The sequence below is a fragment of the Ammospiza caudacuta genome, chromosome 2 (genome assembly GCF_027887145.1).
Source record: "Ammospiza caudacuta isolate bAmmCau1 chromosome 2, bAmmCau1.pri, whole genome shotgun sequence".
Lineage (NCBI taxonomy): Eukaryota > Metazoa > Chordata > Aves > Passeriformes > Passerellidae > Ammospiza > Ammospiza caudacuta.
This window is the reverse complement of record NC_080594.1, coordinates 58,213,392-58,237,271: the sequence shown is the minus strand read 5'-3', so window position 1 is coordinate 58,237,271 and position 23,880 is coordinate 58,213,392. Positions and strand designations below refer to the sequence as shown.

The following is a 23,880-nucleotide window of genomic DNA, read 5'->3' as shown; positions in this document are numbered from 1 at the left end:
TCTTTGCCCTGGAAAAGGCTTCCTTTGCAGGGCCAGAGCACATCTCCTGTTGGCCTGACACCTCTCTGCCCATGCAGACACCAGGGTGGAGCCTCACTCCTTGTGTTACCATCAGGTTTGCATCTCTTCAAGTGCTCCTCTGCGTCCAGACCATGCAGACAAAGCACTGCCAGTGTGACCCCTCACAGACTCTCTGGGCACCTCTGTGTGGGTCACGCTCCCTGCGTCAAGGGCAGGCATTCCCCAGCAACACACCATGAGACACTTTTTCCTAGCACGGGCTGGAAGCCCAATGTTCTCATGTGACTCCAGAGGCTGAGGCAATGGACACGTGTCTCTGTGTTAATCCAGCCCTGGAGACCAGCCCCACCCCAGGAGCTCAGAACACAGCCAAGCACCCTTTGGATTCAGGCTCCAGATCTCAGAGGATCAGACTTAAATGACTGGCTCCAAGCACTGTGATTCCAGAGAAGCTCCCTTATGGACCTGCAAGTGACCACTGCCAGCAAGCACCACCTGCAGGCAGGGGCTGAGGCTCATGGCCAGGCCAAGCTGGGCTGGGGTTGCCAGACCCCTGCCAGCCAGGGCTGCAGACCTGATGCTTCAGAGAGCATTGGCTTCGAAGACAGTGCTCATCCCTCTCCATCTGCTGAAACAAGCTGACAAAGGAGAGAAGGAATTTAGCACTATATGGAATCTGGCTGTCCTGAAAGGCAAGAGAGAAAAAAACCCAGAGACAGAAATAGAGTGATCAGTAATCATGCCTTTAATAGCTTGTAAATTTTTTTTTTTAATTCCAGGCAACTAAGATGTACGTTTGTTGTGTGTGTCTGATATCTGAAAAAAACCAAGACCACAATCAATTCTGTTTCTTCCCTTTTCTAAACCACATAAATTAAAGTATCACTCACCTCAATATACAACAGTTTAATGAAAGAAAAGGGCTTGTTCTGTTTTTACAATTCAGTGTCACCTGTTACCTGAAGCATTAGATAGAGTTTTAGCTAGAGAACTTTCTTACAGCAAATAGGAAAACTCAGAACTTAGGCTGTCCAGAAAAATTCAAGAAATTTCCACTCCCTGCTTTCAAACTCCACTTCCTACTAAAGCATCAGAATAACATTTTCCTGTTAGAAAACAAAAGACCCCAAAAACTCTTCAAAAACACCAGGGAAACAGTCTGTACCATAGAGCTTATTAAACTCAAAACATTTATGGTGCAACAACCTCCTCTTCCACAACTTTAACACTGAACCTGAATTCAGGTCAGGATGAACAAGGGCAGAAAATGCCAAACTACAGGTGGCCTTTGGTGCCTGTTGCTGCTCAGTGGCCTCCCAGGCTCAGTATCCAGTAAATGCTCTCAGCTGTGGCAGCACCTGCAGGCTCAGGGACCTCAGCCCACGCAGTAAATCTGGCTGAGGCCTTTTCATGATTGCCTTACTGAACTTAGCTCAACCCCGCCTCACACAGCCAGGACTGGAATTTATATGGAAAGACTCTAGGGACCCTCCTCTCACTCTGATGCTGAGGCTCAGCCCTTGTCACAATTCAGCCAAGCAGCTCTGGCTGCCACCCAGTATTCTTGACCGTGGATGGTTTCTGTAGGTTAGGATCACTTTATCAGCAATACAGCATGGCCTTTGATGGAGGGGTGTTGCCCTTGCCTTTTCCCATTACGGGGCACGTGAGCACTGTGTCCATGGGGCTGCTCCTCATGAGACTGCAGGGAGCTGGTAGGAAAAGCCTGTGCTCTAGCACAAGATAGATCACACACAGGGAAATGGGAGTTAGGCAGAAACAGTTCAGATGGCTGATATATCCATCCATTCCCTAGCACTGAATAGAAAACCTCTGATCTAGGGGTAGGGGGAAAGGATGAAAGAACACAAAATGAAGCAAAAACGTGACCTTTACTGCTTTTTCATCTTCCATTGTTTTGACTAAAGAACCTGACCTATAAGTGCAGCTAACTCCAGAGACCAATGTACTCTTTCACAGTCTTGTGTGTGTGCAGCGCTAGAACCAAGTCACAACTACAGGTGTGAAGGAACAATGTCACAGTCCTCAGGAGACCTGCTCTGTGCACTTGCCAGTGCTTGAGTTTGCTGATAGAGTTAAGCAAAGAGGTTCATTCTTCTTGAGCACAAAAACTTCAAACCAGCTTCTATTACAGAGAGATTCTAAACTGACATAAATAATTATAATCTTGATTAAAAATAATATATTATTCTAGATTTTTTGGTTTTTTAGTTCTCATGTAAAACCCCTATACTCTTGACATCTAGGAACAAAGACAAAATAAAAACCAGGCACTTGCTGTGCCTTCTCAAGCACTATTGTGGTGTTTAAGGGACACAGAGGAACTTGTCAACTGGATTAATGCCTACAGTGGAAAACAAGAGGTGTCCTTCATGCCGTTGGCTTTTTCAAGTCTCGGATTTGCTTAATCAGGTAGTTCTTCTCATCAGTGAATTGTTCGTCGTCCGTCCTTTCTTTCTGGAAATTGCTCAGAAACTCAATTAGCTTGGGTTGGTTTTTCAACAGGATCTCCACAATAGGCTGTGTTTTGTTTGGACTGGCCACAAAAACCTAACATGCAAACAAAATCAGGCACAGAGAGACAGCAAGGGGGTGGGGACAGAGAGAGAGAGAGAGAGAGAGATAGAGGAACATCAGTCACAACATCCCCACAAGTTACAGGCAGATCCTCTACTGCTACACACCTTGTTCCAGGGCAGAGAGGAGTTCAAACATGTTGGTTCCACAGCAAACTGAAGCAAAACTATGCCTGTGCGTGGTATCATTTCCCTTTCACTTTGCTCTTTGGTGATAAAAGCTTTTGACTGTAAATCCAGCTGTTGAGAGGGAGCTATCAATCCTTAGCCTCTTCCCACCCACAAGACAAATACACAGAAATTAATTATCAGGAGAACGGAAAAGCTTTGTGTCAGTATTGATATCATTTCCGTATTAAACCAGGCCTAAAATTAGACTTGCCAGCTTTGTTTTGGTTTGGAAAATTATGTCAGAGGCCTCACTTCCCTCTGCCTAATCCATTCATGGGAGCATGGAAACCTACAGCAGCAGGAGCAGGAGGATTGTGGTGTGTCCAGCACCTTTGTAGTCCTTGCTGACCAGAGGAGGGTGGCATTGCAGGATGGTGAGGTGAGACACAGATACTCACCTGGCACAGCCAGCCCAGCACTGTGGCTTACTGGCCTTCTTCAATGCTCTGATTTTTCCTACTATAATCACTAAAGCTGCAGCTCTGAACATGACCCCTCATGCCACAGTGCCGTTCCTTTAACATTTTCTCTGGGTTAAGTGCAAAGCTAAGGTTGGTTGCAAAGGCCAACAGTGAAAGGCTCTTTCAGGGACCCCGGGATGGCACAGAGATGGGGCTCTCTTTCCTGGATGTGGGTCAGGAGGGGCAGGTGGGGCGTGGGGCTCACAGTGGGAGCACACATGCAGCGCCCCGGCCGCCCCGGGAGCAGCTCCCACATCTGGCTGGCTCCGAGGTTTCCATGGCTGGGCAACAAACACCACCCGAGCGCTTGTGCAACGACAGAAATAACTCCAGTTAGTCTCTGCCCCATGAGAAGAAATTAAGGATGGACAGAGCTGGAAATCATCCAGTTTCCCTCCAAGCCTGTCCAAAGCAGAATGAAAACAAACATCTGCTGACAGCACAGAATGGCATGTTGTCCTGCTGAGCACAGGCAGCACCACCGCTGGCTCCCGGTATGGGGCTCTTCTGCAGGTCCTTTTGTCTCCCCTGAGACTGAGCCCACAGGAAAACCTGGGCCACATCCAGCTGCTCAGGGAGGAGCTGTGACACCTGATGAGAATCACACACACTCTGTCCTGGGGGGCTGTGCTAAGACAACACCTGGTAGAGGCTGGGGCAGGGCTTAGGCTGCACCCACCGCTAGGCCTCATACTCCAAAATCAGAGGATGTTATACAAGTGGTGGGGAAAGTGCCACATCAGGGGAACATGTGGAAGGAGTGGGGTTCAACACACACCAACAGTATCCCACTGAGAACTTCTGCCCAAACAGGAAACTAGAAGTACTTTTTCATTTCACAAAGGTGAGACAAAGCATCTGCTCTTAAACCCTGGCATCCTGATGCTAGAGTAATCTTAATCTGTGTCTATGTTTTTGTCTCCCCTGGATCCCTCCTCCTCAGGCTTCTCCTAGAAGTCCCTGCTTCGAAGTACTTTGCCCTTTGCTGTGCAGGAAGAGCTGTAACCTCTGCCATGCTGGGTGAACACTTCCCAAGTGCACTACAAAGTTTTCCTTGATCTGGTGTCCAGGCCATGGTCCCAGTGACAATACACTATCTACAGTTATTCACAAAGGCCTCCACCTTGCCCTTGTCTAATTTCCCTGAGCTATCATCTTAAATGATTCCCACTTGCTACCTAAAACTTCTCAAGTCCAGCACTAACAGCCTCCAAGGATCCTTTTTGAGCAGCCCCTTTCCTGCACAATGCCCAAAGTACTCACAGGGCAGCCTCCTACCAGGGGCACATCTGCCTGGGATGTTGCTGTGAACTGGGATGGCCAGTTCACAGCAACAGCTGCAGCATCTGAAAGCAGCATCTCCTCCTTTGCAAATAACTTTGATACACTGCTATTGATGCATTGGTTCCCCTCAGACTGGGACAAAAAGGGTTTGGGGATGTAAATATGGACGTGCTTTACAGCTTTCCACTCTTGCTTTATCTACACGAATCTTGAGATCTCCTGAGCATGGACATGTGGCTCTGGATGAGGCTGCAGCACTTCATGCTCTCAGCTGGAGCAGGCCCAGGATGCAGCTCCCTGTGTGCTGACCTACAGCAGGTGATCATGGTGATGGAAGCTGGATACTTCCAGGAGTTGGACTATGATAAGCCCCCAGTCATCTGGATGAGCTGCCATGGGGAAAAGCAGGATGTAAACCTACAGGCAGGGATTTACAGATCTTCATAAGAAATTTTTATTTTGGAGTTCAGTTCACCCTGGGTGATGAGGAGAAGAAGCTGTGAGATACACTGGCAAGACCCACATGCTCAGAAATCATGTGATGACAATGCAAATGGAAGCCATCAAAGAAGGCCTGGCCTTGAAGTGCTGAACATCTTCCTTCAATGAATATTAGGCCTCCCTAATATTTCTCTGAAGGGTGACTCTCAAAATGAAGAAGTATAAATAATTCTTGTTGTAAAAGCTCTCTGCTCTGCAAACAGGACTGGAAGGTAGGTGGTAAACCTAGTAAGTAGTATTTCATATTGGACCCACCACTGGTATTACCATAGCAAATAATAAATAACTTAGTTTCATAGAAGCCATCACATCCTGTTTATCTTCCTGCTCAACTATTTATAGATTACAATCTTCCCCTTGCAAAACTGGCAAAGTGAACATTCAAACAAAGATCATCTCAGCTGCCAGTCTTGCTCAGTGTCAACAGGGACTAGTAAAGAGAGAATGCTCAAGGACCAGAAAATTCCTGAAATGTTATTCAATACTTTGGCTAAGCAAACAAAATCAATTCTGTCAGTATCAACTGACCAGTTTCACAGAGCCCAGGAGCAGGACCACCACGAGACTTTATGTTAGAAAGGGTTCCCCTCATTCAGAACTCTGTATTGGCATAGAGAAGGAGATCAATTCCTAAAACCAGAAACATTATTAATGCTATCTGCAACATTTCAACTAAAATGAAGTTGGATCAAACCACAGAGAACTTGGTTTCACCTGTGGTTTTATTATGAAAAGATATATGCTCTAGAGCACTAAATTCAGATGGATGAGAGAGACAGAGACCCAAAATAAAGACAGTACCCATATAAAAATTCCAACTCTAAATATAGCTGTCTCCAAACAGAGAAAGCTCCATTTCATAAGTATTTGCAAAAGACCTGGAATGAAAATCAACTCTAAAGCTTATAAAGTTATTGAAAGTGGAATAGTTGTTACCTTCTCCATTAAAAGTCTTAATGTATTTCTTCAAACAAACATCAAAATTACTTGACCAGAGAATTTGACCTTATTTCCTTACAATTAATAACCAGGCATTACAACCTTCTGGGGCAAGAGCAGAGCAAGAGCAATTACAGGATGCCCTGGACTGAGCATTTTAGGACTTGCTCTGGGGTCATGCACGATGTCACTGTCAGGACACTGCACACACAGAACACACAAGGTTCATGCTGCTTACAGAACAATGCTTCACATAATAATCCTTGTCCTTTAGATTATCCAGCTGAGAAACAGAGAGGACACATCCCCATAAACACGGCCTCAGCTTTGTACCAAGAGCAGACTGTCAGTATGGTCAAATTATGTGAGGCTGTTTGCAAAGCAAGCTGCAGGAGGTAGCTTGTAATGTGCACGAAAGAGAATGGAAAAATGAAACTGAGGTCACAAAACACAGTGTACCCATTCTATTTTTAGATTTAAACAGTAAAATATATCTTGCTAAATGTCCCCTTAAGAGCAAGAAAGTCATATAATCCCAGCTCACTGCTACAGGGTATTTTCCTCAAAATCAGCAAATTGTTTATGTGAAATCTAAGAGAGCTGTTCCTATCCTTTGTTTTTGAATATGTGAGGTCAGAGGAATCCCTGCACCACATTCACATAGGTCTGAAAGATACAGCCCGCCCTACAGACAGACAAACTTGAAGGAAGCTCCACTAATGGAACACATCCCAAACCCACCAGAGGAGCTGGAGAGCCCTTCCCAGTATTTGATCCCCAAAGTGTCTGCACTTGAGACCAACATCTCTCCACTGAAATCACTACAGAGAAGAGCCAGTGACTCTCAAAGCCCACAGCTCTGAGTGATCCCCTCAGATTATTTATGAAGAAGGAGGGAAGGGGTGAGGTCTGTTAGCTTTTCCTCATGATTGAACACTGTGTAATCCTTATGCACACGTTGCCTGGGACATCCAGTTTTACAAAGCAGCTGCAGACCTTTAGGATGCTGCTGCAAGGCAGAAGGTCCATTTTTTTTCAGGCAAAAGAAGAGAAGGGGCTGGAATTAGGAGGAAGATCAACCATCTCCTAAGTGGAGAATGGAAAAAGGCACTCCAAGTGGGCACTCTGTCTTCATTTTCCCACTCACAGTAAGTCGAGTGAATTAAATATTCTCAGAGCTTGGGCGGATTGGCATTTTCAACCACAAAATGTTCCTCCAAAATAAGTTTGCACTAGAAGTGGTCATCACTTTCATCTCTATCTCACAGTTTCAAATCTCCAATAATTAGAAATTGCCTCAGGCAGTAAGAGTCATAAGCCTTTTTTTGGGTCAGCTGGAGCACGGGAACGTTGCAATCTGGATGCTTACAAAACAAACACTTTTTCATTTCAACTGTGTCTAACTGGTAAAACATCTAAATCAGGTAATTTAAACCTAAATCTTTTGGCAGCTCAGACAGAGCAGCAAGTATCCACTTCTCAGCAGACTTTTCATTCCAAATCACTGTGGTTAGTCTACTGTAATTTCAGCCAGGACTGCATAGGTATTTTGCAAGCATAATTTTAAAATGCAGGCACAGTTCAAAATTTATGAGATTAGAAGCTGAGGACAAGATCCAGGTACATTAACATGGAATTCTACAGCTGACAAAAGAACTGGGCTGAGGGACACAAAACCAGAAACAGGAGTCAGGAACACTGCAGAACTGGGCACAAAAAAAAAAAAAAAACTTAAAGACAAAGCCAATCTTTAAATATGTAAGGATTTCAGTAGAATTTAGAATTCTAATTCTTTAATCCTCAAGAATTTAGAACTCAATTTAAGAAGTGAAATCAGGGAAAAGATCTTCTCTGACCCTCTCTACAAAGCTAATTCACAATGCAATTTCCTGTAACAAACCCTATAAAGACCCTTCCCCCTGGGGAGGAGCTGGATGCTGCTGCATCCAGGCAACCCAGATCCTCAGTGAGGGGGATCCTATAAGTGGAGCTGCTGCACCTCTACAGTTACTCTATAGTGTGCTGCTGGAGGTTGTGAATGAGCAATTTCCAGCTGATCAGGTTCTGCTCTGAGTCTGCAGCTCCTCACCATGAGCCCTGTGCATGTGAGGCAGTGTGAAGAATGCCATGGGAATGCCCTGGCCCCCTGAAGTGCTGCTGACTGGCACCACTGGAAAAGACCCACAGAGGTGTGTGAGGACAGAGTTTGGCCCTTTGAACTGAAGAGACACAACACCACTGTTGCTCATGGCTTGTTCTGCTGGCAGTCCAAGGTCCAAACATTATTTCCACATGGCAGCAACTGCAAGTGGTCAAGCAAGGATGAGCCTGCAATATCCCCACTCTAATTGGTAATGGGATGCAACACACTGGAAGGGAGAAATGGGAAGGCAGAATAGGAGGAACAGATATGTGTGACATGGTTGCACACTGGGATCCTTTTACATTATTCCAAGTCCTTTTAAATGTCTCCTAAAATAAGTGAAATCAGCCTTCCCAAGGCCTAGTCCATGCCTATCATTAATTCAAAAATTCAGGAACAGCAACTCATGTCCTTCATAAATAAAAATCTTGCATTTATTCACAGAGTGGCTAAGAAACCCAAATCCTCTGATACCTTCTCTCCACTGGCATCTCAAAGGCTGCAAGTGTCTGGAGCCAGACTGCTTGCTTATCTTGGAGCCACACACCTCCTGATAAGGAGGAGGAGTACAAGTTACTCACAGTGGTTCAGCTAACTGGAGGAAGTCAGCAAGGGAACAGCTTACCAAGCCACTTATTTCATGAAAGGAATTTTCTTTTAATCCTCCTTGAAGATTTTTTTTTTCTTTTACAAAACTAAAAGCTTTTTGAAGAAGCTGCACATTCTCTAAGTCTCCACACTGAAGATCTGAAAGCTTTTTTCCCAAATCAGAAATGGCAAAAGTACAATATTTAACAGGTCACTCTGAATTTGTGGAGGGTGTTGTAACCTCTTCTCACAGTCATTTGGTGTTATCTGGTATCTTTCTTAGCCAGCTTAGGGAAGGGATATCCTTAGAGGCCCAAAATTCCTCTTCTGATAATCATTAACAACTCTATTTATAGTTTGAAATTAACGTGTTCATTCCAAATTAGAGTTAGTTTTGCATAACAATCTGACTCACCCTCTGTTTCAGAGCAGAGAACTCTTTTGATAGGAAAATTGTAAACTTCTAACTTATTAACATTGATTACCATGAAAAAAGGGACACTGGTTGGGCCTGGTAATTTTTTAACTGCAATAATGTCACTGCAAAATGATGGAAGGATAAAACTCATTTCAAGCTCAGATTTACTAAACCTTTCTAATATCTGTAAAAGCATATTGTGCTTGCACTGATGCCCAGCACCAGCACGACCTACTCTTAATATAAGGTAGAGTTTTAAGGCTTTTTTTAATCTTTATTCAGAATCACATGGTAAAATGATCCAGGAGTGGGGAGAAGATCCCCTAGATACTACCTAGAGGTTGTGTACTACTGTAGCAATGGCTACTTGACTGACTACCCCCAGCTTAAACCAAAATGATGCTGCTTTAGGTCTCACCTGAAGGCTCTTTTCAATTATGACACTCAAACACTGCAAGTGACTGTAAACCTCAACCTTTGCCTTAATTTCCCAGACTTCTTCTTGCCTACCTTGAAAGATCTTTTTATGAGGAGAAGAGAAAGTCTGCCACCTCTACAACTCATACTGGCTCACCTTGAACACATGGAATGCTTCAAACTGAATGTTGGGGCTTTTATCTCGCAGCAAGTTCATCATCAGCTTCAGGTTTTCGGGTTTGCTGATGTATTTCGTCATGATGGCGAAGTTGTGTCTGTCCAGGATCAGTTCACCAAGAAGCTGTAAACAAAATTAGAAAAATAATGCTCATCTTCTAAATACTACAGAGGGAGATCCTGTGTTTGGACTGGGTGTAACAGGGGCTGGTGTGAGTATCTGGGACAAAAGCAAGTGTAGACAAAGACCTTCATTTAATTGCCATGTTCCATTCACAGCCCCCTCTGCCTCCATGTGCAGGCCATGCCACACTTGGTGTCCCAGACAGAGACTGCCACGTTACTGCCAAGCTCATTGTAACCATGTTCTGAACCAAAGCACAGATCCAAGCTCAGAGGAGAAGGGACAGCACTCGTTCCATAGAAATGGCCCAGTGCTTCCCCAGAGGCCCAGGAAAGAAAAGACACAGTGAGCTCCTGTGCTTTTCAGGAAGAGTATCACAAGCCCTTAGTCCTTCTGTTGATAGAAGAATGGCTGCTCCATTGCCATACATGCACCTCGATATTCTGCATAACACAGAGTACAAAATTAGGAGGAAAGTGCTGAGAGACTTTACCTTCAAAGACTGTCTCTTTGTTACATAATTCTCAGAATGAAGGAGTTTTTCATAGTCCTCAAAGATCTAGAGTAACAAGAAAACACAAATGCATCAGATGAATGTCCATCCTTCCTTCTCTTGGTCCTTCTCACTGCTGCAGCAGTGCCACCCTCTAACACTTCACTGCAATGCCAGGCCGAGCTCTTGTGGCCTTTCCTCTTGGCTGATTATCGCACAGGGAATTAACTAATGCCCAGGAACACTCCTCTTCCAAGTGCTGCAGAGGGGGAATACCACATATGGACTGGATGGAACTGGGGCTGGTGCGAGCCAACTGGGACACAAGTAAGCCAGTGCCTGCACAGCCTCTCTTACAGAAGGGTGACTGCTGCCAGGACATGTGGGCCCAGCACATGACGTCCACTCACTCATATCATGGTCATGCTGTGTGACTCAATGCAACACCCCAAAATGGCGACGGGGACTCCCAAATGCTCCTTTTGGGAGGTGCCACCTCATCTGCTTTCAGCACCATTACTCGTTAAAGCTCTTTACTCAGCAAGGGTCACTAGGAGCAAAGTGTGTGCTGGTTTTTGCAGGGATGGATCAAGGGGGTATTGTGGTCAGGAAGACTGAGAGACAAGGCTGCAATATGGTCAGACTACCTACCAAACAAGCAGGAAAAATCAACATGGTTGTCCAATAGTCACAAAAAAAAATCCCAAACAAAAACCCAAAAAAACTTCCTTAGGCAATTGATACTCAAAAATGTAAAATGTCAAATAAATGTAGAATGGGGACTGTTCCAGTGCAGTGCTCCAGTATTAAGAGAAAAGATTAGCAGAGACACATATTTTGCTCCAGCTAAGCTGCATTAGTGACTCAGCAATAATAAGCCTGCTCTTTATTTAACCTTCATGGTAACCAGAATGAAAGAAATTTGTCTTTTCATTTGGCAGCGAAATAAAGAATACCTCAGGTAACACAAAAACGTGACCCACAGTCTAATTCCATGATCTGTATCAATCCAATTTTAGTTGAATCCAATGGAATTTTTCTGACCCACATTTGGTCCAAAAGGGAGCCAAAAAATCAAAGTGAAAAATAGCAGCAAACCAAGGGGCTAATTGCCTTGGGAAGATAATAGGAATATTCAGACCTCAGTCCCTCACTTAGACACAGGGAATTTCCAGTAATGCTAAAACTTGTTTCAGTAACTCTTCTCAAAGAAGAGTGAATAACACCTGTATGGCCCTGTCAGTGCTGGGGTATCACAAAACTGGTTAAAACCATGCACAAGTTTTCTCCCATGATCTGTTTGCAAGTTTCAGTTCCATTCACACTTGAGGAGATCTGATGCACACGGCGAGGAATAAAACTTGCTCTTAACCTGTGAGTTCTCCTGAGACCTTGGCTGTGTTCCCAGCTGTGTGCAGAGGGGGCATCTGCATTTCACATGCCAGGCATGGATTCTGCTCCAGCACAAAGCAGTGTTTGCTTTTACAGTTCTATGTGAGGAGTTTATGCAGAACATGAAACCCTCTGTGCTTTTTTTTTTTTGCAGCCAAACGTAAACAGATTTTCTGAAAAGCCTTTCAGCATTGATACTTACTACATCATAATTTTGTTCCAGAAATTCTGCCACCAACAATTTGTGTCTCGTTAGCAGGTCCTGGGGAAGAACAGAGAAAGGTTAGCTGAGAGAGCAAGTGCCTGTGATTGTCTCTTGATTCTCAAATGTATTTCAGCAGTTTTGACCAGAAAGCATTTACAACATGATTTCTATAGGACTTTAGTACTATAGAACTCAATTAATGTAATGCTAACTGAATCAAGACAGACCTATTCTTATACCTTTTCTTTTTATTGCTGTTTCCTTCCCACCTTCTCTTGCTGTTGATAGATCATAGTGCACAGTAGTCACATTAAACAAGGATGGGCAAAAGGAAGAAAGAAAATTAGCCCTTTATGGAGGATGAGCTATGGTCTCCAAGCCAAAACTGGCCTACATGCTACCCCAGAGCTGGGGATGATGCTAAGCCTGAACTGCTATTGCTCATCTCCAAGAATACAAGAAAAATTGGAATTCAACTGTATATCCACCTAGCTATTTAATAATGAAAGCCAGGCACCAACTTCAGCTAAGCCATCCAGGCTCCCTCCACCTCCACTCCCTTTCCTGGAAGGAGTCTCAGGTAGGTGAGATGAGTCTCTTCTGTAGAGCTTTTTCTGCCCGGGGTTGGCTTTCTGACACAAAGCAGCAGCAGCAGACCTTCCAGACAGCTGGACAGACTGCTTCCCACTCCAGAAGGCTAATTAATTCAAATTTAAATTAAAAGAACCTCTCCCACAGAATGGTGATGCTGGTGCTCAGTGACAGAGATGCAAATGTTCAGCTCCAGAAGAAAGTGTGTCTTTTTCACTGGATGAATAGCTGTGAAATGAGTGGCCAGTGTGGGGTATTTAAGTGTGATTTTTATCCCACTGCTTCTTTTAAAACACAACATTAATCTCAATAAAGGCCTGATGAAGTCCATTCAAATTGGTATTTTTCAGTGAATCAAGCTGGTATTTTTCTGCTCTTTTTTATAATCTTTTTCTTGGTTTCCCTACCCAGGCAGAGACTGAAGCTGATCAGGAGCTCAAGCTCAAGCAGATGCACAGACACATCCTCACAAATAAAAGAAATCCTTTACATACTAATCCTTTAATTTATTTTTACCATCAATTATAAGAGGAAAGCAGAGCACTACAAAATCCAGTGCCTGTTTTAAATAATCCCTTCAATTAGCAGGACTGCAGTGACAGCACTTTTAAAGGCTGAAGTGAAACACATGATTCAGGAGCTTTTATGCAGGGCACTTGGAGGCAAGTACAAGTCCTTCAATAGGGGGCACAAATGAAACATAATCCAAAATGAGTTTTTCACAGGAAATGAGGAAGCATGGAGCAGCAGCATTCAGCCAGCACATTCCAACTGCTGCTTGCTCCCTCCACAGACAGCTTGTACCTTGAAATACAAGCCCTTTTCCTCTGCATTTTTAACAACTCTGCTTCCTCTCTGCAGTGCACCTGGATAACTTTAATTAAGAAGTACATCTTCAGATCATAATTCCAGTGCTTCCCTGCTATAAATATCCTCAGACTTTAATGCACATTTAATTGAGCCCTCCTCTGGTGCATAGGCTATCCAAGACTTTCAGCTCTGAACCAGACACCGCGGTGGCAACTGCAAACCCAACATGGGGACACCAGAAATGAAAATGTGAGTTCGGTAATGCAGCAAGCAAACAATCATAGCACTTCTTTTCCCAGCATTAGAAATTAGGTAGCTCCATATTTCAGTTGCTTCCACATAATCTCTTGCTGTTCCAGCTATTCCGAGTAACAGACAAACAGGAGATGAAATGAGCAGCTGGTTTCTTTCCAGAACTGACCATGTATCAGGTGCTAAGAGATAATTTCAAAAAACCTAAAAATGCTGTTTATACATTTACCCCAAGCATTTTAAAAGGTGAACTCTGTCCTTTGTCTGAGGATGAACTGCCCTCATACTCCTCTCTTTCCAGTGCACACGAGGATGTAGAATCTTATTTTTAAATCCTGCTAAAAATACACTCAGTTCACAGGGGACAGGAGTACATGCTGCAGCTGTAGATCTGTGAACAACACCAATCTCTCTTCCTTTTGGGAGGACTGTAGCAGTCTACAGTCCCTGCCACAGCTTAACTGACCCTTATCCCCATCCTGCCTCCTGGCTGGGGTGAACGCTGCTCATCACCACCAACAAACTTTGCTGTTCTGCTTCAGCAGGACCTGGGGAGAAGATGCAATTCCCTTCTGTCAAGCTGGGAACTGAGTCCGGGAGCACATTTTCTGACCAGAGACAAATATTCTTCTGAGCATAGGGTAAAATGTTTCATGCCAGAAACAGAAGAATTAAATACCTCAGTTATGTTGCATTTTTATACCTTGTCTGTGTTTCTGTGCTACTTTGAATTTCATAACCTTTACCTAAAGGACACCACAACAGTGAAACTTAAAATAATGGAAAGATGCTGCAATTGATTAAGGGGTGATTTGAATTGCTAATCCTGCTCAAGTCATTACTGAAGAATGCAATGTTATCTCCATTATGCAAATCTTTGTCCCATTCAGTAGGTTAGTAAACACCAGTAAAAAGCCAGGCTTCAGTGTATGTAGAATCACTGAGCTGAGCTCTAACATTCCTTACAATTACTCCTGAGGTCTATCTAATCATGTTTCTAATTAGCTTTGAAAGGAAAGAATAAACAATGTGTTTCTATGACAGCAGGGAGCTCAGTGATAGAAGAAAAAAAAGGAGTTGGATCTATATTTAGAAGAGTCTTTGACTAAAAAGATTTTCCCTCAGCTTTCTTAAACTGTTTTTCAGAAATAAATTAATCTTCCCTGTATGTGGAGTTCACAGGCATCGAATTTATTTTGGTTTTTTTTTGCTCAGAGACTGTACTAACACTTGGTGGGAAGAATGATGGTCACATACAAGCTCCAAGAAATTTGGCATCTTCACCCAACTAATTTTTAATGCAACACAAACTCTACACAGTGCACACTGCTCTACACTCTACAGAGCCTATGCAGTGCTTCCACTTACTTGGCTTTTAGCACTACAGTCCTTACCCTGAACCATGGGTCACAAAAATAAGACTGAATACACTGCAAAATAATCAGCAGGCTTGGCATTCATCTCTACTTGACTGCTGAGCTCAGAAGGGACAGCAAAAATTACAACTATTTCAAATGTTAGTTTTAAATTTTGCCTTCTATTCACTCGTGTGGTCATGATGGGCAGTGGGTTTGTGGTGGGGGAAGGTAGGGAGAGAAGAAGGTTATGCATTTTACAACAGCTGTAGGTAATACATGATTCATTTGAGTTTTAAATGGTAGCATAAAAGACTGTGAGTTATCAAGGGGAAGAGTGTTTATTAAATACAGATTTACATTTCTCTAAAGATTCTTTGCAGAGTTGATCACTGTTGTGAATCCTGCTACAATCAGACCAAGAGTTAATTAATTATATCCTTTACTGAACAATAAACAAGCCACGCAGTTCAAAGGCACACAGTGCTCAGTGACGACTTCTGATGGAGTGCTGCTTTTGACACAAACTATGATGCATGTACTGAATAATTTACCTTGAATGTAGCAAAGGCATCAGAAGCAATATCAAATGTTGACATTTCCACATATTTAAAAAAGTCTCTGAACTGTTCTGAGAACAGTATGATTTTGGCCAAGGGCTCATGGCGGATGCACTCTCTCAGCATGATTCCACAACGTAAGGCAATATTTGGGGATTCATATCTGGAGAATGAAGAGAAACAGAAAACATCAAAACATAGTAGAGAGAAGATAAACAGGCACCTTTCTAGCAACAGGGAACATTGTGGCACAGGAACACCTATTGGGAGGGACACAGCCCACCGAGGGCAGCTCCCAGCCACAGTGCTGTGCCCAGCTGCAGGACCTCATCCCAAAGCTTAGGAGCAGACACAAACAAGGCTGCCAGAATTCTTCATTGCAAACCTCTCTCTTCCCAAGCCAAACCACATTTTGGTGTAAATTTGCACTACTCCCCCTCTCTGTGGAAAGACCGTGGGGAGTGTTCAACATTTCAACAGAAATCCTTCACCCTTTTGACCTTGTGAGAAAGCACAGCCTGTACAATATAATAACCTCCCTTTTCAGATTCAGTTCTGAGCTCCTCAGTTTATTCAAGAAAACTGTAACACCTCATGACCATCCATCAACTCCCACTCCTCCTCTAGAGGACATCATTCTGCAGTATTAATGAGGAAAGTAGGAAGAGTCTCTCCAGGCAGTCTACACAGGATTAAGCTTTCTGTAGCTCTGAAATTTATTTTTTTTTCTTCAGTTTAGGAGGAGTTGGGCCAATGCCTCTTCTGCAGAGGCTCTGGCTGTGATAGGACACAAGCAGCCATTCCCCAAGCCACAATCCTGCTATGGCACATGAGGCCCTGCAATAGCCAGGAGCCAGCACACATCTCGCCCTTGGAAAGGAAGGAAGGGAGGGAGGGGGGAGGAAATTCAGATCATCTTCAATTTCTATAAAGTCTTGATTTCTTTAAAGCTGAAATTAATCTGAAACAAAACTGTTAGAAACACATTAAAAAACAAAAAGGATGAAATCCAACAGTCAAGAAAGATTTAAAATGAATTTTTTCCAGCAGTCTCCCAGAAATCATGTGAAAGTGGTGAAGTCCAAGGGGACAGAAAGCACTCTCTGTTTCAATAAACTGGTTATATTATATCAGAGCTGTGTATTATCACCCAGAGCTTATCAGCATCATTTTTCCTTTGCACAATTAATTCCTATCACTAGGCCAAAAGAAATACATTTTTTTTTAAAAAGGAAGAAAAACACAAAATGCCATCTGTGCTGTAAGTGAGTGGGCCTCAAATTTACCCCTAGCATGCAGTTTAAAAGAACAGTTGTGTTCTGCAAGCATACCAGAGCTGCATACTTCAACCTGCTGTCAACAATAGTTGGCTTAATGAAAATGGATTGCTATTCCAAACAGGCAAATGAAGCTTCCCACCCTCAAGGAAATGCAGGCGCTCAAGCCCCTATTTGTTTTGGTTTGGGGAAGCATTTGCAAACTTGAATTTCTAACTCTTCAGACAGCAAAAATTCACTGATGTTTCCCGTTGAGGCATCAACTCCATTAACAGGAATACTAATTTTTAAGGAAAATGAGGCAGAGCTGCTCCTAGGAGTGCAGCCAGGAAAATATTTAATAGTTGGCTAATGAATATTTTGGTTGGAATAAAAGCAAATTACATTGTTTCCAGCACAATAACTTTTACAAACATTAAGTATCAACAGAATCATTCTTAGTCAAATGCTCCATTATCTGGAAGTGGGTTATGGACCTTTGGCTGTTCACACAAGCGAGGGAAGTTGGGTTTGGTGCCTGGAATAAGCCTGGAAGAAGTTTACAGGCTGCCCAGTCATAGCTAGCATGTCCTTTGCACCCACACTTACATGCAAAGCAACCAGGCAGGAATGATAGAAATGTGATTCAAATCACTTCTAATGAGCAATTAGTGTTCTGTGTTGATGTATTTCCACAGCAGAAAAAAAAAACAAACCTGAGTTCTTCTCTGTTTGGATGAACTTACAACCTAAAGAAACCCCCACACAGTGAATACTGGAGAGAACTAGAAAATGAAACAATGGACTTGAAGTATTTCAAAACACTTATTGTGAAGTTTGAAAGGGGCAAGACTGAGAGCAGAAAAGCATTTCTGTGCAAGGGGAATCATTCTTCCATGGTTAGTGCAGAAGATGGTACAAGGTGAGGAGCACAGGCAGGAGATTTGGAAGGCATCAAGCCTGGGAGACACAAGGTCTTAAACAGAGGCATTCTGATCTGACTTTACATTACTTGTATAGCCTGAGTTTATCCTTGGATAGACTCAAGGGGAATTCTCCAACCTCAGCCAATACACCACTAAAGCTTTGACTGGGCTGTGATATGAAGAGGTCATCACAACACAGGCTGGGGCAGTGTCTAGGCAGAGATAGCATGTGGCATGAGATATAGATAGATATTCATAAAGAAGCTTCTGAATTTGTCACTTGAGAGAAACAATGCAAGTGCCATAAACTAAGTCCTCAACAGTCACTGTCCTAGAGGGAAAGTATTTTAACTTACAAAGGACAAAGTTATTTCTGGGCTAATGCAATAGGCTGACACCAGAGCAAAAAATTGGCCCAATTACAACTGTTTCTCTATGCACACCAAATACTGCACTCATCTGAAATCCTACACACAAAGCCTGCACACAGAAAATAAGAGGCTATTAAAGCAAGTGCAAAGCAATCCTTAAAGCAAGTGCAGCAGCAAAGTCAAATAACCTACAGAAAAGAAAGAAAGAAAGAAAGAAAGAAAGAAAGAAAGAAAGAAAGAAAGAAAGAAAGAAAGAAAGAAAGAAAGAAAGAAAGAAAGAAAGAAAGAAAGAAAGAAAGAAAGAAAGAAAGAAAGAAAGAAAGTTAGTTGACTATGTGCTGTGTGTTTTCTGAAGCTGAGAAGCTGGAAGGAAGCAGGCAACAAGTGAAATGAAGCCTAAAGGTAGGAACTGTTATCTCAAGTTGGCAGTTCCACTGGAGTATGAGACAGGAAACACTGGGTGGGAGCTCTGATTGAAGATCCTTCCCACCCAACAGAGCTCACATTAAGCCACAAAAAAGGAACCTCTTGCTTTTGGGGACTGACACAGGGCAGAGGAAATTTTGCATCCAATGGAAGTACAACAGTCACAATAATCTTGGCCATTTCTTTTATAGTCATGGTAGAGGTGGTTTTTTTTCTCTCCAGGCAATGTCATGATGTCATGTAACAAACACAAAACGGCACAACTCAGCCAAACCCACTTTCCTTTAGCAGAGTTTGATTTCCTATATTTCCTATAGCATTATATAAATATATATCTATATAGTATAAATAATATAATTCATTCAGCATTAAATACATAAGAAAACATGTCCTCAAGTCACATTTTCATGTGGTGGTGCCTAACATGAGGTGCTTGTTTCCCAGTCCTGCAGCTGACTGCACACACACCCCCACGCTGTGGGCATGCAGCAATCTGAGTGTTCAGGGCCCTGCCCTGGCTGCAGGCACAGATTTTGGGTCCCATTTTTAGACAGTCCCAGCAGCAGGACACAGGCTGGGAAGGCATCATCACGTCTGACATCATTACACTGTTCTGCAGCAGCTGCTCGGGCTGGGCAGGACTGACTCTGGGCTTCTACTGTGGATTCAGCTGCACTTTTTAACAGAAATTACAGAAATGGCAATTCTGAGCCAGTGCAGTGCTGCAGAGGGCCAGTCAAGACATCATGAACAAGGAGCTCAAGGACCACAGACACTGCTGCATGCAGCAAGATTCTCAAAAAAAAGCATCTAAGTGATGCTATTTAAATTCCTCCACCAGCTCAGGTCACTTGCTGTAAAATGTCTGTCAGAAGCATATATGCATAAAAACTTTACTATTTATCTTCTTAATATTCTAGGTTGCTACAGATGCCAAAGAAAATCTGGGACATAATCCAAAAATATTTTTATCTTTAAATAAAGCCCAGACATATGGTAGTGATACATGCTCAATGTGCAAGATCAAAATGAGTGAAAAACTGAAAAAGCAAAGACAGAGAAAAGGGAAGAAAATCATTGTATATACATAGGAAATTAAAAACAGTTTGTAAAAATGACGGAGAGAATTATCATCATTGTCCTGAGATTTAAAAGACCAAAAAAAATTTAATGCTGAAAGTTGTGGAGTTAATTACAGAAAGAATTTAAAGTTGAAGTTCACTTGTGGCCACAAGTGTTGGAGAAGTCTGTTCTGCAGGCACAACTACTCTTTTAATGCATTTTTGTTTCTCTCTGCTCTACCACTCAGTTATTTACAGACACCACTGCTGGTCACTCCTGCAATGCAAAAAGGTCTAAATGAACCTGAGCAGTTACCAGCAATGCTGCACAAGAGTCCACAGTGAGAAATGGAGTACACATCACATGGGGTGCAGTCAAAAACAACCAGCACATAATTATTTCAACATTAAGTTTTTGGTGAAGAAATAACAGCCAAATGAAATAATCTGATCATTAAAAAGTATGGAGTTCCATAGAAAGAAAGTCAACAGGAAAAAAAAAGAGTAAGAAAGCTGGAACAAAATCTGAAACCCCTTTCTTTTTTTTTTTAACTAAAAGTGAGAGAGTAGATGAACTGCAATGCCAGCATGTTCCAGGCAATGCTCTTTAATGAAACTCAAATTAAAGCACCTACCCTTTAAGAAGCATGAATAGGATATGTGGATGGGCACTGATGTATTCCACAGTAGGGCTGCGTGTGCCAATTTGTCTTCTCAAGATGTTGTTGAATATCTGGGAAACATCCTTTTTGCCCTGTTACAAAAGCAAAATATATCTTTGCTTAGAAAAACACGAGCAAACAACCATTTACTATATAAATTTAAAGTGCAAATGAAACTGAAGTCAGAACAGGTCAGCCTTTTTTTTCCTCCTGAGTCTCTGCCTCATATTTGCTCTTTCTCCAATGCCACAGGAAGGCTTCCTCCTTCGGGCAGCTCTGATGGCTCCCGACTTCCCCACTCCCATTTGCACCTTTTTTTCCCTAAATGAAGATGTGCATTCCTCCTACACTGCCACCCTGGCTATTTCAAATGGGAACACTAAAGCACATTAAAAGCAAGCCCCTACCCCGAGCCAAGCCTGCTGCTGCTGTGTGTGCTGTTAGTCCCATAGCCTCCAAAGATGAGTAACAGAGCTGGTACCAAACCACTGCCACACTGCCTACACTTAAAAAGCTAAAGCTTTTTATCAGTCCAGTGCAAACAACTCCAAGTGTGATTACATTTCTGAAAATCAGGGTTAAATTTAACCCGTGCCCATTATTTACCATGGAAAATTGAATAACCACAACCAATAAAATGGCAGCCTCACGTGTGTGTCTCCGCTTTAATCAAAACTAAAGTCCTTCTCTTTTTCCTGATGTTGTGCTGTATGCATCCATCTAGAGAGTCACAGCCTGTCTCCAAATGCTTCCCTGTGCACACAGCTTTCCAGAAGGTCTTTCCAAATCATGTTCTGTTCAGTCAGAGGGCTCACCAATCCATCTTGCATTTGAAATCCACATCCTCCCCCACCACTTTCTCCCCTGGCACAGCAGCCAGATTGATGTGAAGTTAAGGGAGGTGGGAGATGCTGCACTCAGGACCAGTAACCAAGGCACTGAGTCAACAGCAGGTCACTATGCACAGGGCAAGCTAAAGCAAAAGGTCACCTATAATCTGTACATGCTGATTGATCTCTCGTGGGAGGACAAACATTCCTTGGCAGAGAAATTATTGAATGTTTGAAGCCAAGGAGCAGATAGTTTCACACGGAGGAAAATTCCCTGGTTTCACCTCTACAAATAAATCAGTGCCGAGGAACACAAAATATTCTGCCTTCCTACTTGTTCCAGCCCAGCTGGCTTGGAGACTTGGAGACTCTGGGAATTAAACAGGAGAATCAAATCAGTGCAGGCCAGTCCATCTGCCTTTATCTGCAACACTTTCTTTGACCCTGGGACATAATTTCAAATAGGCTAATTCTGTATAAAGTCATCCCATTCTCCCCTATCTTTACAACACCCATATCATATGCCTGGAATCCTGTGATCCCCACGGGCTTCAGCAGTTATTCCAAGATGAAAACAATTCAGACAGAGAAGAGCTGTTGAAAGGGTGAGGTAAAGATGGCCAGAAATTAAGTGATCCTCTCTGCTATGCCAAATTTTATATTGGTTACTCAATACTGTGTGCATTGCAGCACAATATCCATGAGCAGAGAGGAGATAGATACAGATATATAGATATATAGATATATAGATATATAGATATATAGATATATAGATATATAGATATATAGATATATAGATATATTGATATATTGATATATTGATATATTGATATGAGTATCCAATTATAGCTAATTTTCTAGAGATCAGTGACAGTGAAAGCCAGAGTTGATCTCCATGGGTTCTCCAGGAGGGAATGGAGGCAAATAGAAGGGAACCATGACAGATTTCCCTCACCACCTGACAAACATTAAAATTGTAGGAATACTTTTGAAACACTCCTTACTTGGATCTGCAATTGAATTTTGCCTTATAATGAAATACATGTGGCCATGAAGCACAAGATAAGGCAGCATTAAGAGAAAGTGGCTAGACAAGAACAAAAGAAACCTGCCAAGAATGCATTATTTAAATAAAAAATTGTATAATACCTATATCATAATTTAGCCCCTGTTTCAAGGCAAAGTAGGGAAAAGATTATAAAATCACCAGTCCTGGGCTTGTAGTTATTTACTGCCTATTTTAGGGGCTTTACAGTTTGTGAACCTTTAGGCTTACACACAGTAACATGTACATTTTTAGTTGACTTCTGTTGTTTGCACATTTGCCTCAGTTCTTTAAAGTTCAAAAATAAATTTCATATTTTACATTTCAGAAAAGCCCAGATCTTGATTCTGGGCTCCTGCCCAAACCTGGCTTTAATGCTTCAAAACAATATCATCACTGAAATTATATCTTGTTTGTTGAGTGGCAGAAGCAATAAACCTGTGTCTTCTATGGATGTGTGATGGATGTGTGATGGAAGTCTCCCCTACACTGTCTTTGAAAACACATCTTCAAAGGGAAGTTCAGCTGTGAAAAACTGGGATCAAAGTGGGCAGCAGGGTTGGTGAGGAGGACACAGGGAGTCAGGACAAAACAGAGTAACATTATTGCCTTCAGAAATCAGATTTTCGGTAGTTTATGATTTGCTTTTTACCATTTCATACGGATCAAAAAATTAACTTGCATTTAATGTTACAGTGAGATGCAATTAATGTTACAGTGAGATGAAATTGCTTGTTCAATGAAACAAGTTAAATACCAGCTGTAGCCACCAATATAACAAAATGGAAACAGAAAAGTTGATAAACTGGAAAAGTCAGTGGGAAGACATGAAGACAAAGCAGCACATGCTCTTACTGTCCTCTTGTTCAGTGATGTTTGGTTTCCAGTGTTTTGTCCAAAGAACATGTATAACAGCGTGGCTAAATGATTGGAAAGCTTTTGCAATGAATAAAAAATATATTTTGCAATAAGAATTATGAGAATTGTTTGTAATAACAGCAATTCAACAACAAGTTAAGTATTTCATCCAGTGCTTGCATTTTAGGACTGTGTGTTTAATATGTTGATACAAAATTTTTCTCTGGCAAAAGCAGTACAGACTCTCATGTAACTAAAAAAATGCAGAAGTCTCCCTTCTGTGCTTTCAGTATCTTCTCCTTCCCTCTTCTCCATTTCTATTAAAGGGTTTTTTAAGGGCTTGGTTGTTGGGGTTTTGAGTATTTTTGTAATTAGATATTTAACAGTAACCAGAGGAGGCACAGAGAAGTCAAAGCATTAAAAAAAACCCTCCTGAACTTAAGACCTGAGCCAGAGTGAGAGAATTCCACTAAAACTTTTCAAAAACTGATACATTCCATTTTCAAAAATCATTACAAAATAAATAAATCAGTCCTTGATCCTGGATTTACTGGCGGTAGGGGGTGGAGTGGAAAAAATTAAATCACCCATTTTCCTCCTTTTCATTCATTTACAAAATGGAAAGAAAATAACTTCTACACATGACTCCCACAAAAAATGTCTCTGAGAGCATCAGATCTCTTTGAAAAGCTAAATTTTTCCCTCCAGCAGCTACCTGTGCATTGGGTGCTGCTCCTGTTCCAGGCTCAGTGGTGGAGGTTTGGCTCCTGGGCTCGGGGGATTTCCCGCTAGTGGTTGGACACTTGGGAGGAATCCCCAGGGGCCACAGAAATCATGGAACCCATACCAGCAGTTATATTCCTTTATTCTTTTAATTGAAACAGCTAAGTGGGGGACAGCCAAATTACCTTGTGACCTGCTGTCTGTTTTTAACATGTTTTTCAAT

At 42.4% G+C, this 23,880-nt stretch overlaps 1 protein-coding gene across 6 annotated transcripts in view; it reads right to left on the bottom strand.

Moving 5' to 3' along the window:
* Positions 1 to 753: 753 nt before the first annotated feature.
* CAB39L (calcium binding protein 39 like) overlaps positions 754 to 23,880 on the bottom strand; it is a 60,757-nt gene continuing 37,630 nt past the window's right edge. For 5 of the 6 annotated variants that reach the window (XM_058824754.1, XM_058824752.1, XM_058824757.1 and 2 more), the window contains 6 exons: positions 20,175 to 20,293; positions 15,494 to 15,662; positions 11,929 to 11,988; positions 10,335 to 10,400; positions 9,698 to 9,841; positions 754 to 2,592 (listed from right to left, as the gene is read on the bottom strand). In XM_058824754.1, coding sequence (XP_058680737.1) covers positions 2,413 to 2,592; positions 9,698 to 9,841; positions 10,335 to 10,400; positions 11,929 to 11,988; positions 15,494 to 15,662; positions 20,175 to 20,293 — 738 coding nt within the window. In that variant the 3' untranslated portion in view covers positions 754 to 2,412. The remainder of the gene's footprint in view (positions 2,593 to 9,697; positions 9,842 to 10,334; positions 10,401 to 11,928; positions 11,989 to 15,493; positions 15,663 to 20,174; positions 20,294 to 23,880) is intronic. The other variant, XM_058824756.1, reaches the window with a different exon arrangement.